This window comes from Lepidochelys kempii, chromosome 1, assembly GCF_965140285.1.
Source record: "Lepidochelys kempii isolate rLepKem1 chromosome 1, rLepKem1.hap1, whole genome shotgun sequence".
Taxonomy (NCBI): Eukaryota; Metazoa; Chordata; order Testudines; family Cheloniidae; genus Lepidochelys; species Lepidochelys kempii.
This window is the reverse complement of record NC_136380.1, coordinates 206,649,844-206,668,628: the sequence shown is the minus strand read 5'-3', so window position 1 is coordinate 206,668,628 and position 18,785 is coordinate 206,649,844. Positions and strand designations below refer to the sequence as shown.

Here is an 18,785-nt window from a genome sequence, read left to right as displayed (position 1 = left end):
ATGGCATTTTGATTTCAAATTTGGCCAATAAAAAAAACACTTGAAATGGCTGAATCAAAATGCATTTTTAAAAAATTTTTCAAGTCAACTGAAGCATTTTGGTAGATTTTAAATTGAATTTTTTTGAGTTTCAATTGATGGAAAAAAATTGGAAAAATGAGTTTTAGTTTCAGTTTAGCCAGAGTTTTTTTCTGGATTTTTCCGTTTGTCCCCCAAACCAAAAAATCCATTATTTTCTCAGCTCTAACTCCTACCCATTGCGGGCCCAGACAGTGAGATACTAAACTCTGGTCCAAACTATTTGGTAGCTGCCAATAGAGAATGCTCTCTGCTCCTCAGATGTCTCTTTTCTATCTTTGCTGTCTTTTGCATGTCTCTATCCTTTTCCTGTTGTGTTTTTTTTCTCCTTTTCACCAGGATTTCACTTAGAGATTCATAGATTCCAAGTCTAGAAAGAACCATTGTGGTCATCTAGTCTGACCTCCTGTATAACAGGCCATAGAATGTCCCTGAAAAAATTCCCAGAGCAGATCTTTTCGAAAAACATCCAGTCTTGATTTAAAAATTGCCAGTGATGGAGAATCCACCTGAATCTTGGTAAATTGTTCCAGTGCTTAATTACCTTAACTGTTAAATATTATTTTGTGTCTGAATTTGTCTAGCTCCAATTTCCAGCTATTGGATCATGTTATACCTTTCTCCGCTAGATTGAAGAGCCCATTATCAAAGTGTTGTTCCCCATGTAGGTACTTGTAGACTGTAATCAAGTCATCTCTTAACCCTCTCTTTGTTAAGCTAAATAGATTGAGCTCCTGGAGTCTATAACTATAAAGGCATGTTTTCCAATCCTTTATTCATTCTCATGGCTCTTCTCTGAACCCTCTCTAGTTTATCAGCATAATTCTTGAACTGGAACATCCAAACTGGACACAGTATTCCAGCAGTGATCACACCAGTACCAAATACAGAGATAAAATAACCTCTCTACTCCTACTTGAGAAGATTTTCTGTTTATGCTTCCAAGGATCACATTAGCCTTTCAGCCACAGCATCAGACAGAAAGCTAATGTTCAGCTAATTGCCCACCACAACCACTGTTCCCTCTAAGGTGGCCTCCCAAGAGTCAATCAAGTGCCACGCACATCTGCTCGTGCCCTCTGCCTTGGAGCCCCTGGCCAGCTGTTCCCTGGACGGGGCCCTCCTGCTTGCTGTGCAGGGCGGAAGGGGGTGCTGATGTCAGGGTGTCCCCCTTCCTCCCCACCAATGTACCCCATCTCCACAGAGCTGGAGAGGGGGACAGGGCTTAGGAGTAGGACAGAACTGCTTATGGCTGCTGCAGTCTGAATGAGCCTTCAGAATGCCTCTCTGCTTAAAGAGACAGCGCATGGTCTCTCATACACTTCCCCAGCAGATAGCACACACACGCTCTGTCTTTGTCTCATACACATACACACACAGTCTCTGTCTCACACACAAGTACACACACTGTCTCTGTCTCACACAGACATGCACGCACGCACACAGTCTCTCTCTCTCTCACAAACACACACACACTCTGTCTCTTTCACACTCACCTCCCAATGCATTTCATAATTTTATTTCTCTCTTATGCTTACATTTAATTCTTCGAGTAGTGAGTTCTAAAATGCCTAACTTGTCCTGGCTGGAGTAATTATCCCTATGGTAACTTTTAAAAAATATATATTAAATCTAAGGTTTTTGTTTCCACTGGTGATGCACATTTGCACATCACATCGATATTGTTGTACAACAAAATTAATTCTGCACATGGATGGAAAAAATTAGAGGGAACATTGACTACAACCCTCAATCTTTTTCAGAGTAACTGCTTCCCAGGATTGAGTCTCCCATCCTGTAGGCATGGCCTACATTCTTTGTTCCTAGATGGATAAATTTACCCGAATTTATATGCATATTGCTTGTTTTCTCCCTATATACCAAGCGATCCAGATTGCTCTGTATCAGTGACCTGTCCTCTTCATTATTTACCACTCCGTCAACTCTGATGTCATCTGCAAACTTTATCAGTGATGATTTTATGTTTTCTTCCAGGTCACTGATCAAAATGTTAAATGGCATAGGGCCAGGGGTGAAAGTAACACAGAAGACTTACTGGTACGGGGACCCGGCTCTGGGCCCCCAGAAGGGGCGCGGCCTAGGGAAGAAGGGCCAGGTGGAAGGGTCCCTACCAGCAGGGCTGCTGACGGAGGGGGCAAAAAGGGGCAGCGACGTTAAAGCGCTGCCGCAGCAGTACTTTAAGGAGGGTCCTTAAAGCACTGCCATGGCAGCGCTTTAACGTTGGGTTGGCTGCGTATGGGCCGGTACTGGTGACCACTTCTCACCAGTACTCCATACCAGCCTATACCAGCCCACTTTCACCCCTGCATAGGGCCAAGAGCCTATCCCTCTGGTACCCCACTAGATATTCACCTGCTCGAGGGGATGGGTGCCTGTTTACAATTACTTTTTGAGACCTATCAGTTAGCAAACTTTTAATCCATTTAATGTGTATCATATTAATTTTATATCATTCTAGTTTTTTAATCAAAATATCATGCAATCCCAAGTCAAATGCCTTACAGAAGTAATTACATCAACATAATTACCCTTATCAACTAAGCTTGTAGTCTCATCAAAAAAAGATATCAAGTTAGTTTGCTAGGATCTGTTTTCCATAAATCCATGCTGATTTGCATGAATTATATTACCCTCCTTTAATTCTTTATTAATCAGATCAACTGTATCAGCCACTCCAATTTTTTTGACTGATACTGATGTCAGTCTTTCAATTGCCTAGATCATTCCATTTATTTGTTTTAAATATTGGCACAACAGTAGCTTTCTTCCAGTCTTCTGGAACTTCCTGAGTGTTCCAAAACTTTTTGAAAATCAACATTTATGGTCCTGAGAACGCCCCAGACAGTTCTTTTAAAACTCTTGCATGCAAGGTATCTGGACCTGCTGATTTAAACCTGTCTAATTTTGATACCTTCTGTTTAGCATCCTCCTAAGGTGCTAATAGAATGGAAAGTGTTATTTTATTATATGACATCTGTTTTTTCCCAAATACAAAACAGAAATATTTATTGAACACTTCTGTCTTTTCTGCATTGTTCTTGATAATTCTATCATCTACACCTTGTGTTCTTCTTTCTGGATCAGTATGGAAACAATGAACTATTATTATTCTTTAGTGCTGACAACATTCTTGGTGCTGTACAGTGCACAAAAGTTTAGATAGTCCCTGCTTTCAAGAGTTTACGGTCTAGAATGGTGGTTCTAGATTATCTCCCTCGCATGGTGTGTCTGAGAAAATGCCAACTTTCAGATAAGATTTAAAGCTAAGGGGTGAAATCTTACTCCTGTTTAAGTGAGTGGCAAAACTCCCGTTGACTTCAGTGTGTCCAGGATTTCACTCAAGGGCCTGACCACTAGTGGGAATAAAGGATTCCATTGCACTGTCCATGAGAGTGCAGGTAACTCCAGGGTCTTTGCCCAAATTCCAGCTAGTGCAAATACATTCTGTCCTCCCAAAATTCATCCCCCAGTACTCAGGCTAGAGCTGATCCAAAAAATAAAAGGAGAAAATGCTGAAATTTTTTAAATGCTCCCCCTATAAAGAAAAATCAAAACCAAACATTCACATAATTTCAGCCAGCTTCTATGACTGGCTGAAAAGCAGGGAACATTTTTCATGACCATTCTGTTGAAAAGTTTACCAATTATTTTTTTTTAAATTGTCAAAATTCGGAAAGTTCTGACCAGCACTAATGAGTAGGGTACAGAATCCTTCACTTCTCTCCCTAGCCTGCTGTGTAGCATTACTGTACACTGATAAACAACTACCACCTTTCACACCAGATCTGGGGAAGTGATGCCTTTTAAATCCCACACATTGTGAGATCTGTGGATTGAAATTGCTAGAGGTATTATGAATAAAATAGTCTTATAAATCAATTTCAGAAAGGGCTTTTTCTTGTTCCTGAAATGCCTTATTGATCTTAAAGTGTACCCTTTTCTCTCTTGTACTTGAATAACTACTCTCTCTAACAGCTAATAAGAAAAAGGAAAACTAGTGGAACAGAGTCCTTTCCCCTCTTCTCGTTTTATCTTCCTCAGATCAATCCCTGGATTGGTTCAAAGAAGAAAGGCCTGTGTTTGATTAAACCCAGACTGAGTTGAGTAAACAGCTGGGAAACTCTTTTGGACTTTCTCACTTGCAGGGCAGACAGTTTGCAATCAGCCTGACTTTGTCCCTGCAGCTGCTCCAACAAGAAAATCAGCAAGAAGAGTTTGTTTTTAGGAGACCACAACAGACCATTTTGGCCAAACATCTCATTTGTTTTTGTATTTGCCAAAGTGAGAAAGCAAAGTGAGGAAAATGGCACAGTTGAAGGTAAGTGATACTGTGACACCCAAGAGCCTGTGTGTGTGAGAGAAAGAGAAATATGCCATCTCTTTCTCCCCCCCTGCTCCTCCACTTTCTTGTTAGCAGTTCCATAGCTCTTTAAAGCCCAAAAGAGTGGGGAAAGGGAACTGCTAGAACATGTCTGCAATGAGGTGCTTAATGTGTGGGGTGGAGCGCAGTAACTGGGGAGGTTTGGATAATTAGGGTGATGTAGCAGGATAGTTGTTTATTGTCTAAACCTGAAGTCCACGTGTGAGTTAGGGGTGGTTCTCTTGACAGAGATACCAAGTCTCATTTAAATTTAAAGTTTCTCATTTTTAAAAATTCATTTCAAGGCAGGTTATAGAGTCTCCCTTTCTTGGATGAATGATTTTGTTGTGTTTAATTTGGGATGTTGTAAATCTCACGTAAGCAGATTGTCCCAGTTCAGGAGTCTTTCCATGCGAACTTTTGTCATCCCCCTCCCCCAGCACACCTCCTCTTGCTGATCTAGCTGCCTTGGGGTGTTTCCCAACCAGCCAATGGCATTTATCTTGCAACATCTGCCCTGCTGTTGCAACCCTCTTAAACTAACACCAAGCTTTATATCATAGAAAAGTAGTTAGAGCAGGGGACTGTTAGGACTCCTAGATTCTAAACCTGGCTTTATTACTGACTTTCTAGTTATCTTAGGCAAGTCACTTCACTTCTCAGTAAAAAGAAAAGGAGTACTTGTGGCACCTTAGAGACTAACCGCGGCTGTTACTCTGAAACCTGTCACTTCTCAGTGTCCCTCTAGGTAAAATGGGGAGAATGATACTGACTTATCTCACAGGGGGACTGTAAAACATTAGTGACTGCAAGCTTTGGGAAAGATAACCAGGCTGTTTGGAGATACAGATCTCTGAGACAACAGTGGCTTTTATCCTGAAGAACAGGATTTCCAAGTAAGTGCCTAGACAGTTTAAGAATGAAGTTCCTGAACCAGCTACCCCCTTTCATGAAGATCCTGTTCTTCAGGGAAGGAGATGTTCCTGTGTCAAAGATCCTCGTCCTTTCAGGAGGAAAATTAATCTTTCAAAAACTTGGAAATCCATACTTCAAAATATCACAGTATGTGTCTGTTAAGGGTGATCTACATATACACAAAAGTTAAATAATCTAACAGCACATACCATCTACTCTTCCACCAAGAGATATGTACTTCACTAATAGCATGACCATTTTTCATTACAGAATGAACCACCACAACCTTAACTCTGCCCCATGTGCAGGGGAAATCTGGAGTAAGGGGACAGCTGGAAGTCCCGCATCAAACAGTGGCTGAGTTAAAGTTATAGTGCATTGACTGTGGCATAAGAAAGCTGTGCTCTAATGAAATGTTTAGCTCTGGGTGAAGGAGGAGCGGTTATGTCCTGTTATATGCCTTACCTGTTCATTTCCTTGCTTTTGTGGTTTTATATTTGGTGTTGTGTAGACCAGTCTTAACTGATGCACAATGTAATGTTTTTGTGTCTGAATTAATACATTATTTTTTAGTATCATCCAGCAGTAGTTGAAAAATGTATTATTCACAACGCTTGAAGAGGGGCATTAATTATATTCCAGTCTATGTATTCAGACTTCAAAAGCATTTTTCCAGGCCTGCTGTCTAATCTCTCCAGCAAAAGGTTATGGTTTATAGAGAACTCCACTTTGCATCCCAGTCATTCAAATCCATGGATGTTGTTTAATTTTTTATATTGCACTGGGCTTTTATCTCCCCCATTTTACACTTTGTCTTTGTTTTTACATTTTTTAAGTAATCAAACGTATTCTTAAGATCACATTTACATAGACTGCTGCAGGATTATGAGAGAAACACACATACACTAGAAACTTTGCAAACTTTTCTTTTCACAGAAAAACCTTCTCCCCAGTTCCCCTGAGCTCTCCCCTCACCAACCCACCCACACAACCCACTGGGATGGTTAGAAATAGTGGTAAGAATAATGAAAACAGACCAGGAGTGCATCCCAAGGGAGGTAGCTTGTAATAATTATCTTGTTTCATCTCACATATAAGAACTTGGTGAAGGGGAGATTTCAAACAGATTTCAGAGTTGTTGTTGTTGTTGTTTTTTTTTTTTAAACCTTACCATCTTTTCTGAAGAAATTACCTACATGGGTCCCAGTCCTGTAACTGGATCTATGGAGGCAGATCTTTACCCCTATATGGAGTCCCACTGAAGCTGGGGGCTCCACTCTCCTGGATCAGATTGTTCAGGCTGGATCAGAAAAATTCAAGCCAGGGAATCCACTACAGTTCATTGCTGTGTTATTTGTCTAAACTTTTGTGAATTCAGAGTTGGTGAAAGATGCTGGAGTAACAGCCCTGGAGAGTGAAGCCCTCTGTTTATTCACAGAGCTGATACAGCACGGACAGTGGCAGGGCAAGTTTCCCAATGGTGCCCTGACTGTGATTCTTAGGGTGTGTGTCCACAGCAATGAATGTGCGACTGTAGTACAGGTATGCTTACTCCCAGGAGCGTTAATCTAGCAGACACATGTCACAATAGTAAAGACAGGGTGGTACGGACACTGGAACAAGCTAGCAACCCAAGTAAGTACCCAGGGCTCCTGGTGGGTTTGTACTGGGGTGGCTAGCCTATGTCCCCACATCTTTACTACTGTTGTTACCTGTGCTAGCTAGATTAAAGATAGCGTGGGGGTGCCTACCCACAGTACAGTTATATCTTTATTTGTGATGTGGATATGCCTTTGGTGGTGAGAGGGGAGTTGGGTTTCAACGGCCCGTTCAGTCCTTGGCTGTTCTGGTGAGACTATCAACATGCAGCCCAGTTGGTGCCTGTGACAGTGCTTTGTAACAGGGCCGCCTGTCCACTCGGACTTGGACTTAGATCCACCAAACTAATTAAACATGGACCAAACTACAGTCCCACGGTGACAGTTATTGTCGTCGCTATCGGTATGGATTGGATTCAAACCAGTGATAGAGCTCGTATTGCCAGAGCCATCTGCCCCCAACCCTCTTCAACATGGTTTTATTATTTTTGCCAGTTTGAGAAATGTGCTTTAAAGTAACATTCAAATAACTGTCGTAGTGTAAAAGACTCTGGGGTTATACATTCATCTTGGTGTAGCCAGAGGGAAATGCTGCAGAGTTATAAATTGATCTCTAAGGGAACAAGTCGTTTGGAATTTGCTATAGCAAAAGGCAAAGTACAACTAAATAAAATACAAGTCCTTGAAAGCAAGTCAGTACTAAATAAATAGCAGGACAATGTCTCCCTGCCCACAGCTACAGCCACGCCAAGAAGAAGCCATTGTCTTTTGGAGGCCCTCAGTACAGTTACCTGTGATTTATTCTTTTTTTCTGTAGCATCTGGAAAACTCATTTGACAAACAATGCCACAGCAGCAGCTTCCCTCACTTCTGCCAGTACACTGCAGCTGAGATGGGGAAGCTTGAGCAGGGCTCTGACAGTGCTTGTATGACAGGTCTCTAAACATCAACTCCTCCCTGACTCGACTGAATCCTATAAAACCTGCAACCCCCACCCTGGAATCTCTGGGCTCTGTGTATTGATAGGGGATGACTAATGCCTCTGCAGCTACCCACTGACTGCGTAAAGCATGAGGGGAACAGACAGTAGCTCAGCCTGTCCGAAATCTGCCTGCATCCCAGCGCTCTCAAGTCAGTCCCATGCTCTCGGCTGTGTTAGATGCAGTGCAGCAGATTGTGGACTCAGAGCAGATTCAGTCATGAGCTGCTTTTGATATTTCATTTCACAGAAAACAGGAATGAATAGATTTTTTTAGGGTATCCTAATTTGGGTGCAGCTGGGATTCTGTCCAGCTGATAGATTGGGTTACCTGAGAGGGTTTAAAGCTTTTTAGATTTGAGGGAGCTGATGGAGTCTATTGTAATAAAAATTTCACACAGCAGAGAGCTGAACAATGAGCTCATCTCTTTTCGCCATATGTTGCTGCACTGTGGACATTATGCGTCTGAGGATTTTTCTAGCTAGATTAGCAGACCCACGAGCTAATCATGTCTCTGAGAACCACAAACTATCCCACCCCCCCCCATCAGTTTTAGTTCAGAACATTTTACAGGCTCATATAATATTCTACACATAATCACATGGTATCTCTTCCATATACAGCAGGCTTTTTGCATTAACCCTCCCCTCACTAAAAGAAAAGGAGTACTTGTGGCACCTTACAGACTAACCAATTTATTTGAGCATAAGCTTTCGTGAGCTACAGTTCACTTCATCGGATGTAGCTCACGAAAGCTTATGCTCAAATAAATTGGTTAGTCTGTAAGGTGCCACAAGTCCTCCTTTTCTTTTTGCGAATATAGACTAATACGGCTGCTACTCTGAAACCTCTCCTCACTGTGGAGCTGACGTTGCATCAGGCCTGGCCCACCCTGGCCCTGGAAGAATAAGGTGCATTCCTCCCTCCCCATCACACATATCCTTACCCTACCATGAAGTAAGCTGTAGCCCACGAAAGCTTATGCTCTAATAAATTTGTTAGTCTCTAAAGTGCCACAAGTACTCCTTTTCTTTTTGTGGATACAGACTAACACGGCTGCTACTCTGAAACCCACCATGTTTGCATCTTTGATAAAGGTGAATGCAGTGAGTAGGGCTGGTTTAATTCTGGAATTGCTGCAGTCCCATCAGATCTTGCTGCAGTTCTGTTTCGGGGGCGGGGTGGGGGGGGGGGAAGCTCCATTACAATACATTTGCCAGGACTGCCTCTGGTGACCTGCTGTTTTGCATATCAATATGCATCTTGCAGCACTGCTTGCGGAAACACATGGAGACCAGAGTCCCAGTGATTTATTCATCTGCAGGAGGAACAGGGAACTTTCTTCCTATAAACCACTGGTTCCCAACTGTTTGCATCTTTAGAGCCAGCAGGGTTGGATTAAGGTGATCTGTGCCTCCCTGCACATAATGCCATTGGGAGCTTCATGGCCCCTTCCCTATGCCATATACCTGCCCCCTGAGCTGCAGTAGCTGTGGCAGGGTGCTCCCTCTACCATTCCACAGAGATGCCCCCTGTCCTGTCATATTCATTTGTTTCCCTCAGGTTCCCTTCCTGACAATAGTGGAGAGTGGCAATTTTTGATTAATGGCAACATTTCCTGAGGTTTATCTTGATCATCCCAAGATCATGAGCAGCTTTTAAAAATCATTGGATATCGTGAGTTCTGTGATCATATCACGAGAATTGCTGTCTCTGCCAGTTTCAGCGCAGATTGAGATTATTGTGACAGCTAGTTGAATGCACTGATAAGACCATCTAACCCCTACTCTTAAGTGTTGAGTATTTCCACATCCACCCCCTATGAATTTTTCTGTAGTTTGCATTATCATTTGCTGACTACACGGTGTTAGGACATAGTGTTTACTGTCTTGAGTGGTTTTCCACTTGGGACCCCTAGAAATGTCACAAATAAATCTCTGGAGAACACATACACACACACTCTTTGCAAGCCAGATGCTTTAAGTGTCACAGGATGCAGGTGAGAGGATTGTTTGAGACATTTTTAATCCTTCCAACCCCAAATGTCAGCTGCCTGACCCAATATCAAGAAACCTGAGGCCTTGTCTACAGGGGGTGTTCAGCCACTGTTGTAAGATGCACTGATGTATATGTACTGGTTCAAATATTCCCTTACCACCTGTAGCGGGAGAGGTAGTGTGACTTGACGACAGGGAGTGAGAGAAGTCCAAACAAATGTGTAGCAAGGTGGGGGCTACAGCTAATTGCTGATATTCCTAGTAGCTGGTGTCCAGTGCCAGTAAAAACTAAAAAGGCCGGTTCCCAGAGGTAAATGGGATCCAGGATTGTGCAGATGGACCTTGTGCTCACGGGGGAGGGGAAAGGAAACTGAAGTCTTTGCAGACTGAGCTTCCCTCTACACCCCCCCCCCCTTATGTGGAGTGGGGGAAAGAGATTGCACAGCTGAACTGAATTGCTTGGTTTGTGACCAAAGCTCTGTAATCCACACCTGAGCCAATGAAATGCCTGGTACCTGAGAGCTGGGGTGGGCAAAGTAGCTCCCTCTCCCCAAGGTATAATTAACAAACTTGCAGCTTGCTGTTTAAACCCATCCCATGTGCCTGTCAATCATTCACCTGCTACCCTAGTCAAACCCTAAAGTACACTTTCTGCACTGGTGTGAATGGTGACTTGCAAGAGTGCAGTTTATCATGGTTTGAAACTGGGGTTAGCCCACTGGGTAGGAGTAAGGGCTGTGAGGAGCCCAGCTCTCTTCCCCCCTGCGCTTGCAACAGGCAGGAGCTGTATGCCTGAGGAGAACCCAGGACTGAAAACTCTGCCCCCTGCTCTGGAGCCCATGCAGGCAGAACAGGCCTACGAGGATGTGCAGATCACTTTCTCTAGTGTGGATCCCCTGTGTGCACATCAGCTTAGAAAACAAGATAAAACTTTTAAAATATTGCTCGTCTAACATGGCAGTGGGTGCTGGACATTAACTGAGCTCAAACCCAGTCAGACGATATCAGTTTGGTGCATATCAGTGACATAGTTTGAGCTCCAGGTGTGTGTGCGCATGTGCACACACAAAATTACTGCCAGGTCCTTTAACGGGGGGCACTGTATGTCAGACCCCCCACTACCCAAATGACTTCAGATTTGCTTTACTAACCATGTCCTGGAGCCCAGTAAGTCACCAGTTTATAAGACAGCATGGGCATACAAGCACTTAGAAAAATCACCTTTGACAGAGTAACCTTGTCTCAACATTAACTCTGGTGGAGCTAGCTCTCCTCCATAATGTCAGTGAAGTGCTTTGATTTCCTTGTGTGGAAGGGGCTACCCAAAGGTATTATTATTCCTGCACCCGGGCGTGCTGTTATTTTGCATATCTAAAAAGTGCCGTATCGGGGTGCATTCACATGTGCAGACAGATTAGACTGAAAAGGAACCCTGGCTATGTCTGCCAAGATCATTGTGGGTTGATGAAGATAGCTAAACCCTCGTTCACATATTGCAAAGTCAGTCCTCTGAAATAACCAAACCGAAATAGATCACTTGGCAAAGTCAAACTGTACCCAAAGAATTTGGAAAAAGCACATCTGTTTATTTTTAAACATTTAGGAGTGAGTGTATGTTTGTGTTGTTATTTCATAGTACATGCCAGGATTTGGTAATGAATGTGTCTCTGAAGATCCACGCTGCCCTGGAGCTTTACCAGAAGGACAGGTACTGATTTATTAATTTTTTTTAATAGCAAGGAGTAGTGTGAGCACCTGTTCCCCTGCTATTTTGAGTCTCAAGATGCAACTATGAATCTCAAGCCTGCCACTACAGAAACGTCCAGGAGCCTCCTTTTTGCAGCATTCGAACTGTGCATTCGTAAAAGTCATAGTTCAGGGTTTCCAGTCAAACTTCCTATTTTCAGTCATTCATAACTTTCCAAAGTTTTCACCTTTGGGGCTGAAATTTCCAGGCCTGGTCTCTGTCCCAGAGTGATTTTTTTGGGGAGGAAGTTGGAATGAAAATAGTTCAACTACGTTTGAGAATGAAGGGCGGGGGGAATGAACATTTTCCTCATTTTAAAAAAAAAATTCATGTGACTTTTTCTCTCAGCTCTAGCTCTGATGTGGATTGGGATAGAAGCTTGAAATCTGGGAGAGAAATAGCCCTACAGAGGAGAAGTGTTTCACTCAAAACTGATTTTGATTAGACTGAGCAATGAGTCCATGATAGGGCTGTGTCTCCTTTCTAGGGATGGGGGCAGGGAATAATTAGCGTGTCATGAGATGACAGGCTCATTACAAAGATGTTAAAAGTGAATAAAATAGAATAATTTATTTCCAAATATATTAGATTTTTAAAAAATTATGTTATCCTTGTTGTTTAAATGAAGGTCTGCAGGCCTCACTCTTACTATCCAACTTAGAGAAATAAAAGCAAGTCATCAGAGAATTAAAGTCTATGGATCCAGATCTGGTTTCATTTACACCAAAGTAAATCCACTAAGCCTGATTCTCCACCATCTTGCATGTTGTATAAGTGCTTATACTTGGGCAGAGTGGGCATAAAACCCACCTGCAGCAGGATGGCAGCATTTTACACCCTGCTCTGCACTCTGTAAAGGTGTAAATGCACAAGGTGCAAAGATGTGGAGAATTAGGCCCTGGAGCATAAACTGTATGCATATGAGGGAAGAGTTAAGTTTGTATAGCGAACCACAGCTCTGGCATTTCCTGACTTTTGAGGACTTCTAATACTATTGTTTTTTGCCAGGAGTGTATACTGTAGACAATTAAACACAAGTCACGGATGGGTTAAATGCAGTCAAGAGGCCCACTCACCTCCACAATGCAGCCTACATAACTGTAGGTCTCACTATGCAGTGCTCCATCCTGATGCCTCGCATGCTCATTACATGCTGGGACCTGTAATCTCCAAGGACTGCTCTATTCAAAATGAGGGCAACTGCAACCTGCACTAGTTTATGCAAATTAGATGCAGCCCTCAGACTCCTGGTTGCCTATGCAGCACCCTCAGCTGGGCAAAGTTTGGTTGCCCCAGACAATACACAGTGTCAAAACAGTTAATACAAGATTTGAGAATGAGTAAAAAATACCAGGTCCCAAAGGTCCCCTCTGCAGTATTTATAAGGCAGGCATCTGTAGTGATGCAAGCTAAGATAAATACTACGGGGGCTGTTGATCCCCCCGCTTCAGAGCCTGCCATACTCACAAGGTGAGGTTTAAGGATTGAAGAACTAGGTGCATTATGAAGGTTTTACATTTTACTCTCACACACCTGACACTGGATGCTGTTAGGGGAGAATGGGAGACTGCGTGGACCACAGGTCTGTTTTGGTACAGCAGGGTGGCAGGATACCAGGCTAACTGCAGGTGGACTATAGGTCTGATCTGGTACAGCAGGTAGCTGGAGATACCAAATGAGATGGACTATTTGTCTGTTCCACTAGGGCATTTATCTGGGTGCCTTTGTTTCACACTAAGTTCACAACAAAGAGATGTCAGTCTAATTAGATGAAAACCTTTAGCCCCTTTCCTTGAAGAACAAATATTTCACCTATATACTCATAGGAATTGTTTCACTCTACAGCAGCCAGAACCAAGGGAAAGGCAGAGCGAAGTGGGGGAGTTTGCACCCTGCTGAATCACTGAGCTGATTGTTCTGAAACCCTGCACAAATTCAAAAAATTCCACAAAAGCCACCAGGGGGAGCTAACCCCATTAGCATCTGGAGCCACCAGGGGGAGCTAACCCCATTAGCATCTGGAGCCACCAGGGGGAGCTAACTCCATTAGCATCTGGAGGCACCGTCCCATTTTTAATGTCCACTGTATGGACCCATTCCCTAGTTGAGGGGTAGTATAGTTAGGAGAATCAGGGCAGTGATGGAGGAAAATATTCATTCACTGTGCAGTGATTGTACACTTACATACATTTGCTGCAGCTTCCTTAGGGCTATGGGCCAGGGGCCTTTACCAGCACTCTGCAGACAGTGCAGCTTTCTTACCAAGAGCCAGGTAAACATAAAGCATGGGACAGGAAATCCCAGTTGTGGGATCCTGATCAGCCCCTCCAAACATCTTGATGATAAAACAATGTGCTTGATAACCTGATTGATGTTTTGGTTGCTTTATTGATAATTCCCCTTTCCTTCGACAGCCTCCATAAGTGTTGCTCCTTAGTGGTTGCTCTAGAACTTGGTGTATACTCTAGCCACTTCTGTTGATTCCTTAGAGCTCCAGTGTATAGGGAAATTGATCTCAGAGGCTGGCTGATACCCACTGTATCTCTAACCTCATGAGAGATGGAGGCACCATGCAAATATCCTCACTGGTTAATCCTGTTATCAGTGAGCAGAGGGTGAGGCCATTGACAAAGTCCGTACCATTCTGAGTGAGTGGACCAGGCTCCAGACCACCTAGAGGAATTGGGAATTTTCTTTGTGCTGATGAGACTAATGCTAATACTTGTACAGTCGTCTTTAACCTGTTTCCATCATTTTCTCTTTTGGTTTAGAATAACCCTCAGGTCTGCCCATACGGTCTGTATGCAGAACAGCTCTCGGGCTCTGCCTTCACCTGCCCCAGGTCCACCAATAAGAGAAGGTACCATGATACTGCCCTGGGACAGCCATGATGTATTGCTGCATGCAGGCAGCAAGGCTGGTGGTGAGATCTGACTGTACATATTCAGTGTTTCCTGAGCTTGTAAACAACTGCACTGCATGCTGGGAGGGGGGAACTGTTTGGAAGGAAGAGGAAAAATCTCAGTGGAGTGAAGTAGGAGGTGGATCGTTTATGGGGGATGGGAAGGCCATGCTGGGAGTGGGGTGGGGTGCAGATCAAATAGTGAAGGGAAGAGGGAAGGTTTCAGTAGGATCTGGAGAAAGGGACAAAAGGTCTCAGGGGAGACTGATGAGGATGAGCTGGTGAGGAAGAGGAAGGTCTCATGGAATGGGATCTGTGGGTGAAGAGGGAGGGATAGTTTCTCTGAGAGGAGGATCTGAGAGCTCTGGGATATGAGGTGAGGGTCTCAGTCCAGTTGCTAGTGGCTATCACAAAAACACACCCTCAGAATGGCTCCTTGTTGGCAGTGTCAGAAGATGGGCTATGGGACTTGAATTTTCCTCTCATCCTAGAGAACATCCCTGTGGGTCAGGGTTGAGGCTTACTGGCAGTGGCTGGTGTGGGGGAAGCTCCCGCTGCCGCCACCAGGCTGTATTTGATCTGTGGATAAGCAGAGGCGTCGGTCTGTGGGCTGTCAAACTGGCACCTGGCACCAGCATGCAATTTACCACAAAGAATTCTCATCAGATGCTGGAAACAGTGAGTTGCTGCTTTGAAGAAAAAGTCCTGAAGTTCAGGCCATTGTCTGATTTCAAGAGATTGGTTTATCATGTCACTGCTCCAACAGAGGCTTTCTGTCGCCTCCATTGTTCCATCAAATGAAAGGCAGATGCATCATCTGAGCTGCCTAGCAGTGCTCTGCTCTCAAGGCTGGTGCCATCTCTCAGGGTACGTGGAAAAAGGGATGACTCATTGTTTCTGCAAGTAAATGTCCTTGATGGAAATTTTCCATCTCCCAAGGAAGAGCTCCTTCCCCCACCCAAACTGCAGTGAGCAACCTTAACAAGGGAGAGAGGCTGTGGCATCCCTGTTTGTTGCCTTCCTGAATATCTCTGGCCACCGGCCTGGTTCAAAGCCCATCTCCTGGCTTAGCCCATTTTCTGTGTGCATGCTAGCTCAGGCACCAGGTGTAGAGAGGAAGGGAGGCTCAGGAACTGGCATAGCGGACAGAAAGGAAGTAGAGTGCAGATCCATTTATCCAAAGGTTCAGGGCCTTGGGTTATATCAGGGCTTCATAAGAAGGGAGGCCAGTGGCAGAAAGCGGGGCTAGGCTGGAACTCAAAGCCCAGGCCTGACTCCCTCTGAAGTGTTCAAAATGCAAACTCAGATGTGGCTCTTGAGCCTCTCTCTAGCTGAATGGGCGTGCTCTGAGCTCCTGACCCCGTAGTGCAGTACAGAGCAGGCCAAGTGGTTTTTCAGGATTGCCAGCTTGAGAGGGGCTGTGCTTGAAGAGAGACATTAGAAGGCAAAACAATCTCAGGAGACAGAATATCACCCTTTGGTTTCCTGGAGTTTGGTTAAATGGGTTTGCACTGAAATTCCCATGCTGCATTTACCCTCTAAAGCCCGGTTACCTCAGGGGAGCAGGTGTGTGTGTTAACCCTTTCATCGCTACCCAGCCAAGACTGTGTTTCTAAAGGGGAAGTGGCAGCACTAGTTAAATATCTTCTTCAGGGAATGCTGGGCTGAGCTGAACAGGCTGGATCGCAGAGCATGTTGCACCTGCCCTGCTTTGGATGTCTAACATCAACAGACCCCGGTCATCATTGAACCTGGGACCTCTGGAGCTCAGTGCATGAGCCTCTACCGCAGGAGCGAAAAGCCACCTGGCTGTTAGCTACAGCTGCAGAGCAGGCTCATTTAACTCTCTCTCCAAGTGGTCTCAATGCCACTAAATGGGACAGAACACCACACCCGGAAGTGTGTGGGTCACAGATGTGCTGCCTTCCATATGAGGTGTTGCTGTTTCTGCTCCACATGGTGGCAAATGATGCATTGCCCGAGGCCGGTGACCCAAACAGTTTCTGGAGCACAAGTTGATTCTGCTACAAGACAAAGGCTCTGGGGAAAGTAAATCAGTTACATCCTGTGCAGCAAAGCCTGCAGCTTTGGGCTGGGATCTCATTAGGTTTCATAAACTAGGCAGGGACATGTCTGGCTAGTGCTTGGATAGAGATCTCTGGAGAAAACCCACATGGATTCGGGAACTGCTGTTGATGAAAGAGTAAGTGATAGGTACGGCTAAGATTTTGTCTCGGATATTTTTAGTAAAAGTCCTGGGCAATAACGAAAAATTCACGGAAGCCGTGACCTGTCCCTGGCTTTTACTAAAAACATCCATGATAAAATGAGGAGCCTGGACAGCTGTGGGTGGGTTGGGAACTCCAGGGTCCCCCTCCTCTGGGGGCTCCAAACTCCAGGGGTTCCCCCTGCCGCCACAGAGACCGGGAGCTCCGGGGATCCCTTCTGCTGCCCATGGAGGCAGAGAGCTTCAGGGCCCCCGGGGCGGCATGGAGCAGCAGGGGTTCCCCCCGCCGCCCACAGCAGCTGGGAGCCCTGCCGGTCCTCACTGCCGCCTGCGGAGGCAGAGAGCTGTGCGGGTCCCCCCTGTCGCCTGCGGTGGCGGGGACTATTGGGGTTCCCCCCTGCCTCCCGTGACAGTGGGAGCTGTGGAGATCACCCTGCTGCCAGTGGCGGCCAGGAGCAGTGGGAGTCCCCCCTGCCACCTGCAGGAACAGTTCATGGTGGGGGTCCCTTCTACTGCCCGCGGTAGCCGGGAGCTGCAAGTGGTCTGCCTGCAACCTGTGGCGGCAGGGGACCCTGCAGCTCCCAGCCAAGGCTGCCTGAAGTCACGGAGGTCACGGAAGTCACGGAATCCATGACCTCCGTGACTAAATCACAGCTTTAGTGATAGGTAACCCAGTGTGGTACTAGGTGGTGGTCATCTTTCAAGAAACCTAGGCCCTGACTACCTGTGCTCACTAACCATCCCGTGGCTCTATTTTCAGGAGTACGATCTTACTTCCAGTAACATGGCCAAATGCAGACTCTAGGAATTATCTTCCGCCTGCCTATAACTCCCCTGTAGTTTCAGGATGTGTCTTCACTGCACAGTCAACACGGGCTCTTACCTGAGTTGTAAGCCAACCTCCCTCCCATCCACACAGAAACTCTCTGACCTGGGTTTGTAGGTACTGTAAGACCAGGCTAGCTGACCCAACTGGAGTGGGTGGGGGAGGATTAGAACCCATGCTTTGCTTTCACTCTGGCTACAACCCAGGACCTAGGCTAAATTACTCAAGTGTTAATAGTCCTCCAGTACCTCCCACAGTTCCCCAGGAGGTATAGACAAGATTTCCTGCAATTGACAGAATGGACTAGGAAACAATTCCAGAGCATCTCAGTACACAGAACCGTGGGCTATGCCCCCAGACACACACAAGCAAGAGGAGAAACAGTGAGGACACAGTAACAGGGATAGGGCTTTGCAGGGTGGCTTCTCACATCCAGGCTAGGCTAACCCTGGTGCTAGTCGTCCCCGTTCACTGGGCAGTGAAGAGACACCTTTAGTTAGATACTATGTTCTTTAATGCCTGCTCTCCACTATTGTGTACTGTTGCTGTGTGCTGTTAAACAGCTGCTGAGTTCAACCCCAGATGTGGCTGCATTTCCATGGGAGAGGTTATCCATATTCATATGTCTGTGTGTAATTATGGCCCATAAAGTACTTTGGGATCTATATAACTGTGAGGATTGATTGGAGAATTAACACACTAGAGGTCCACTTGATCTCATTGAAAATTTCATAGGTGCTTGTCAAGAGCACAGAAACAGCTATTTGGAGCATCTGGGCTTGGTCTCACTGATGTTTTCTCTCTCTGTAGCTGGCTGTATAGAATTCTACCCTCTGTCTGTCACAAGCCCTTTAAACCCATGGATCAGGGCCACCTGACACACAACTGGGATGAAGCGGAAGCTGACCCCAACCAGGTAACCAGATCTGAAGAGAGGGAACATCAGTATATGGAAACTCTATGACTGTGTTCATTGCAGCCCCACCATGCCTAAGGCACAATGGGAACTGCACTTTTAAAATGTTTATTAGCATGAATCCAGCACTGAAATAAAGACAAATGTGTCTTATTAAAATCCCAAAGACACATTTTGATTCTGACAATACTAATAACAACAGATAGCTGCTCTTCCTT

The 18,785-nt window shown here is 45.0% G+C and overlaps 2 protein-coding genes across 8 annotated transcripts in view; both read left to right on the top strand.

Moving 5' to 3' along the window:
• RABL3 (RAB, member of RAS oncogene family like 3) overlaps positions 1–4,203 on the top strand; it is a 43,966-nt gene extending 39,763 nt beyond the window's left edge. Inside the window, exon 10 of one of the 2 annotated variants that reach the window (XR_013634541.1) lies at positions 4,141–4,176. Coding sequence is in view for 1 of the 2 variants with exons in the window: in XM_073309648.2 (XP_073165749.1) it covers positions 4,141–4,203 (63 nt within the window). In the remaining variant the exon portion in view is untranslated. Of the gene's footprint in view, positions 1–4,140 lie in introns of both variants that reach the window. The other variant, XM_073309648.2, reaches the window with a different exon arrangement.
• Positions 4,204–4,327: 124 nt separating this feature from the next.
• The window catches only part of HGD (homogentisate 1,2-dioxygenase), a 37,778-nt gene continuing 23,320 nt past the window's right edge, over positions 4,328–18,785 (top strand). For 2 of the 6 annotated variants that reach the window (XM_073309583.2, XM_078848409.1), the window contains exons 1-4: positions 4,328–4,417; positions 11,586–11,657; positions 14,468–14,556; positions 18,462–18,567. In XM_073309583.2, coding sequence (XP_073165684.2) covers positions 4,403–4,417; positions 11,586–11,657; positions 14,468–14,556; positions 18,462–18,567 — 282 coding nt within the window. In that variant the 5' untranslated portion in view covers positions 4,328–4,402. The other 4 variants (XM_078848408.1, XM_073309604.2, XM_073309593.2 and 1 more) reach the window with 4 other exon arrangements.